We start from the raw sequence: 5,729 nt of genomic DNA on the forward strand, positions 1-5,729 counted from the left end.
CTGCCAGGGAGTCCAGCATACGAAAGCCCACGAAGGAACGGATGACTTTTGCTGGGATCCATAACAGAAGTGCCCGAAAGCCTGACTGGGTCTGCAGTCACTTTTTGCCACTGTGGCGCTTCCCGACAGCTAGTGCCATCCCTCGGGGCGGCCCCCCCATCAAGGCCCCCCTCCCCCATCCCCCCTCTCCGCCCGGAGCCCCTTCCTCACAAGTGGGTCTCAGGGTTGGGGCCGAAGTTCTCATTGATGTTGCGCTGAAGATGGATGGCCAGGTGCGGGATTCTGAGTATGGGCCTCTCCACGTGCACCAGGCGCTGCTCGATTCTGTCTGAAGAAGGACTCTGCGACCAGCCGGGGGAGGGAGGGGTCTGCAGAGAGTGCACGGCCTCCCCAGGCCCCCCGCAACCCCCCAGGACCCCCGACTCTGGGGTCCCCAGCAGCTCTCAAAGGGGATCCTGGGGAGGCAGCTGGGGGGCTCCGTGGACAGAGAGCCAGACCCAGAGATGAGAGGGCCTGCCTGGGTTCAAATCTAGCGCCAGATGGTTCCTAGCTGGGTGTCCCTGGGCAAGTCACTTACCCCCCCATTGCCTAGCCCTATGGCTCTTCTGCCTTCAAAACAATACAGAGCACTGATTCTAAGACCAAGGTGCAGGTTCATTAAATAAATAAACAAGGGTCGAGGGAGGGGTTCTAGCCTTACCCAGAAGCACCAGCCTCAATGCCTACCTTGATAAGAACTCGCCCAGCCACGGTGAGGTCCCGGTCAAACCAGGTGCTCCAAATGCCGCCCCCGTACGTCTCCACACCAACCTGCTGGCAGCCCGCCTGGTTCCGGCGGGACCTGCGCTTCACCTGCAGAGGACATGCTATCAGGCCACAGGTAGGACAGCGACCCGGCAGGGCCCGTCTCTGTCTCAGGCCCCAACGGAGACATGAAAAACTAGGTATGCAACCCTATATCAGTGAATGGAGTTGTGAACATGTAACATTTATCTACATATTTACAAACATTATATAATTTATTCTATATTATAGTTATACATTTGTAAATACACATAACTTAAGGCACATTTTCTTTTTCATTAAATATATAATTTATTCTATATTCTATATGATCTATTTCTAGTTTTTATAAATGTATAAATATATATCATTAAACAAAAATTATTATATACTTATCTTTTTACTATAGATAATACTGATATAGAACAGACTGACATTATTGATGTATGTTATATATGTATAATATATAACTGAATTAGATATCTAATGATATATAAATACATAATATTGATATATTTGACATGATTGATATTATTGATGTATATGACATTGATACATAATTTGACATGCATTTAATATAGACCTGAAATATATTATGTTATCATATAAAACATGTAATATTGATGCAATATTAGTTTATATGAGATATTATTCAGAGATAATATAACATAAATATCTAATATTGATATGCACATAATTAAAACATATGTAATATATGAATATGTAATCACATATAATACACAATATTGATGCAATATTAGTTGATATATGATAGTATTGACGTATAGAATAATGAAATAAAATACAATATTGATGTGTATATAATATATGAATATGTAATCACATATAATACATATTGATGCAATATTAGTTGATATATGAGATAGTATTGATGCATATAATAATATAATATCGATATGTATATAATTGAATATATAGAATACATATAGTATAATATTTGTTGACATAAAATGATTGACAATATTGATATATGTGTATAATATATAATTGAAATGCATAACATGTAATTATATCATATCAAAATATATGTGTATTATATAATTGAAATATATGTGCAATTCTATATAATGCAGAATATTGATGTAATATTTATTGATTTATAGTGCCTGATATTATGGATGTATATAATATAATATTGGTATATAATATTATGTATATAATTTTTAATCAAAATATTTAGGCAATTCTACACAATATAATACTGATGTGATACTTATTGACACAGTTGATATTACTGATGTCTATAATACTCTAATATCACCGGTATAGAATATAGAATTGAAATCTATACTCCGTAATTCTCTCTCCCATAGAGCGGGATGAAGGCTGCTCCTAAGGCAGACAGGATTGGGAGAGGGGGCTGAAAAGCCCCTCAGAGCAGGGTACAGCCCCTTCCCTCCCCCTTCCCTTGGGAGGACCTCGCAGATTTCCATACCCGAAGGGAAGGGCTGTCCGTGTGGGCTCCAATAAGGCTAAATCCGTTGCCCGGGGAATACTGTCCCCCCACAGCAAAAGCGATGATGGTGGAAAAGTTCCTAGTGACAAAGTACTGGGGAGAGAAATGAGAGGGGCGCTGGGCGTGCCTGCCCGCTGGGCCAGCCAGGGGAGCCCACTGGGCTCTCTCTAAGCTGTCCTCGCCGGGCAGACGTCGCCCTCGGGGCCAAGGTACTCCCTCCTCCCGCACCTGCAGGGATGGGCGCCCCAGCCCCACCCTGCCATACCTTGCGTTCGGGTTTCAGGTCCCACTTCTCCGTCTCTTTCAGTTCCTGGAAGCCAGCCTGAAGGAGTCGGCTTCGACACTCAGCCACCACTGTGCGGGGTGGGGAAAGGTGATCCCAGTCATGGACCACAGGAAGGAGGGGGATCGGGACACAATGGGGCTCAGCCTCTCCTGCAAAGGGCCCCCCGGCCACTTACCGTGAAAGGGGGAGGGTCCTCGGTTCACGAACTTGAGGAGTTCTCTGGCTGCTGCCTGCACGGCTTCCTTCTTAGCTCGAGACGTTACGGAAGCCTGGGAAGGCGGAGAGTCTGCATTCCCGAGGACTGTCTTCTGGGGGCCCACTAAGGCGATTTCTTTTCCCAACTCTATACCTTTGGCCTCCGGTGTGGCTCTGCCTCCCCATCCTGTATCCCCGGGAAGCCTCCCGTCCCATCCCCTGCCCGGTCACGACTCCGGAGTCCCGAGACTTTTCAGGCTCATTTACCCGGGGCCGGAGACGCTCTTTCAAGTCCTGGTTCTAAATCGGGTAAAACTTACCGGGCCCTTCGCCATCTAAGTCTCCTTTGGGCCTCCCCCGCTCCGCCCCGCGCCTTGTGACTCCCCCAACTCTGAGCTCTCCAGAATGAGCCTCACCTCGCCTCCACTTTCAGAGTCCCTCTCCCGGGTCCCGGGGGCCATAGTCTCCGCTTCTAGGATGGCGCCCTTCCAGGCGTGCAAAAAGACGGAAGCCCCTTCCAGGCCTAGGAAGGTCAGGAGCCCCTTCCTCCCCCCGGGTCGCAAGTATTCCGTTTCACTTTCGCCTGCAGTCCCCGGGGTGGGATGGAACTCCCAGAAACCCCCTGGGCTGGGGCCAGGACCCTGATGGGGATTGCAGCGGGGGAGCGGCAGGCTCCCGCCTTACCTGCATGACTCCTGCGTTCGCTTAGCTGATCTGGTCCGAACCGACTCTTGCTGCTGCTCCAGCTCCAGCTCCAGCTCCAGCTCCAATTCTGATTCTGACTCCGGCTCGGGCTCGGGCTCCGGCTCCAGTTGCAGCTCCAGCTCCAGCTCCGCCCTCCTGTTATAGAGCCGGCAGCCCGGAGCCCTCTGCTGACTGGGAGGAGCTAGGACAGTCCGGGCGCTTAGGCTCCTCCAGCCCAGAGGAGCGCGGGCGGGCGGGGCCGCGATGAGGCGGGATCGCTCTGTAATTGACCAATGGAGCCGGGTCTGCTGGGTGCCCCGCACTTCGGAAAGGAAAAACCAAGATCTTTATTGATTTTTTTTAAAGTTTCTCACCCAATTATTTCATTTAAAAAATAGCTTTGGGTATCTATAGTTTCTCACAAAATATTTTTTAAAATAGATTTTAATTTTTTCATTCCTCACCATTTATTTTTAAAAATAGATTTAAAAATATTTAATCATCATATTTAAAAAATACATTTTATAATATTTTCTTAGTTTATCACTATTTATTTTATTTTTTGTTTATTTTTTTAATTAAAAAAACACCTTACCTTCCATCTTAGAATCAATACTATGTATTGGTTCCAAGGCAGAAGAGTGGGAAGGGCTAGGCAATGAGGTTAAGTGACTTGCTCAGGGTCACACAGCTAGGAAGTGTCTTGAGGTCTGGCTCTGAATCCACTGAACCACCCAGCTGCCCCCATATGTTCTGTTTTTATGCCATCTAAATTTCCCCTTGGATCTCTCCAGCTTCCCATTCTAGAGCCATCCCTTATAACAAAGAAATTTTTAAAGAAAAAACAAAAGAAAACAGAAAAATTGATAAATACATTTTTTCCCTTTTGTATCTCATCTCCCAATAAAGTAGGTGGGGCTAGGTGTCTAAGTGGGTAGAGTACCAGGCCTGGAGTCAAGGGGACCCATCTTCCTGAGTTCAAATCAGGCCTCACATTTACTAGCTGTGTGATCCTGGGTAAGTCATTTAAACCAAATGGCCTCAGGTTCCTCATCCATTAAATGAGTTGGAGAAGGACATGGCAAACCATTCCAGTATCTTTGCCAAGAAAATCCCAAATGGGATCACAGGAAGTGGGATAGCACTCAACTATAAAAATAACAACTTCTGGTCCAGAGAGGGTAGGGGTGGGAAGAAAAGAAAATCCTTAGAAGTTAGATGGATAGAACAATGGATTTGTAGTCAGGATGACCTAAGATCAAATTACATATTAGCTGTATTACCCTAGGCTAGTCACTTAATCTCTTTCTGCCTCATGTTCCCCATCTGTCTTGTTAAGGGGATTTGTCTCGTTAAGAGACCGTGTTCTGATTCGCAAGGACACTCTGGCACCACAGTTTTCAGTAAGAATTATTTATTAATTATAAAATGGGCAGTGAAATATTTGATTTACAACAACAATAAAATATACAGACCTAAGAAGTACAAAAGCAAAAGCAATAAGAGTGTATATAAGCCAAGAATACATCACCAAATCAGGGGAGACACCAAGTCCTGGGTCCACAAGGCTGGGGGTCCCAGTACAGCCACCCAGAGTCCTGACTGGGAAGGTCCTAGGCAGAGTGTCCTCTCCACGGGCGAGACTCCAGAGGGCTGAGGGCTTCATAAGGACCTTTATGGGGGTCGAAGACAAAAGTGGCTTTTGGCCAGTATGCTTGCATAACCTGGCTAATCTTGGCAAGGAATGGGAGGTGTGGGATTAAAACCAAAGATGTTGGACTAAACAATTTTGGGGCCCAGAATCTTCCCAAGAGAGGGGGCCAACCCTCCCTGAAAGATCCGTGGAGGACATCCACCTGGGGTCTGGCCAGGGTCCCAGGAGATATCCTCCTTCATGCCCGTCCTTGAACCAATACCACGTGGTCATATGTAGGTCCAGAGCTAGGCCTATGCCTGTATAAACTTTCCATATTCATATCTGAATCTTTCACCATCTGTAAAATATCAGTCAAGAGATACTTATTTAGCTCCTACCTAGTGTAGGGCATAGCATTACACTCTGGGAACAAAATGAAAAGCAAAAAGTAGGCTCTACTTTCAAGGAGCTATAACAAGCAAAAGACAAAATGACTGAGGGAAGAAAGGTTTCATCTTTTGAGCATATCAATTTATTTATTTAAAAATCCTTACCTTTAGTCTTAGAATCAATCCTGAGCGTTGGCAGAACACTAAGAGCTAGGCAATAGGAGTTAAGTGACTTGCCCAGGGTCATACAGCTAGGAAGTATCTGAAGCTAGATTTGAA

At 45.7% G+C, this 5,729-nt stretch overlaps 1 protein-coding gene across 1 annotated transcript; it reads right to left on the reverse strand.

The window, feature by feature from the left end:
• Positions 1–206: 206 nt before the first annotated feature.
• On the reverse strand, positions 207–5,321 carry LOC123241937 (aspartyl aminopeptidase). Its single transcript, XM_044669439.1, has 8 exons — positions 5,282–5,321; positions 3,426–3,705; positions 3,158–3,368; positions 2,722–2,815; positions 2,526–2,614; positions 2,240–2,353; positions 727–852; positions 207–341 (listed from the first exon to the last, which is right to left on the reverse strand). The coding sequence occupies exons 1-8, from the start codon at positions 5,319–5,321 to the stop codon at positions 207–209; spliced, it is 1,089 nt and encodes a 362-aa protein (XP_044525374.1).
• Positions 5,322–5,729: the final 408 nt, after the last annotated feature.

The sequence above is a fragment of the Gracilinanus agilis genome, chromosome 3 (genome assembly GCF_016433145.1).
Source record: "Gracilinanus agilis isolate LMUSP501 chromosome 3, AgileGrace, whole genome shotgun sequence".
NCBI classification, from domain to species: domain Eukaryota; kingdom Metazoa; phylum Chordata; class Mammalia; order Didelphimorphia; family Didelphidae; genus Gracilinanus; species Gracilinanus agilis.

What these genes read in the sequence shown, in the direction of transcription:
- LOC123241937 (XM_044669439.1), bottom strand. Translation starts at nt 5,321, where the DNA reads ATGAAGGAGGATATCTCCTGGGACCCTGGCCAGACCCCAG. An exon ending in GGACCCTGGCCAGACCCCAG is followed by an intron (nt 3,706 to 5,281) that starts GTGGATGTCCTC and finishes GGTCAATTACAG; the next exon opens with AGCGATCCCGCCTCATCGCG. An exon ending in CTGGGCGAGTTCTTATCAAG is followed by an intron (nt 342 to 726) that starts GTAGGCATTGAG and finishes GGCTGGTCGCAG; the next exon opens with AGTCCTTCTTCAGACAGAAT.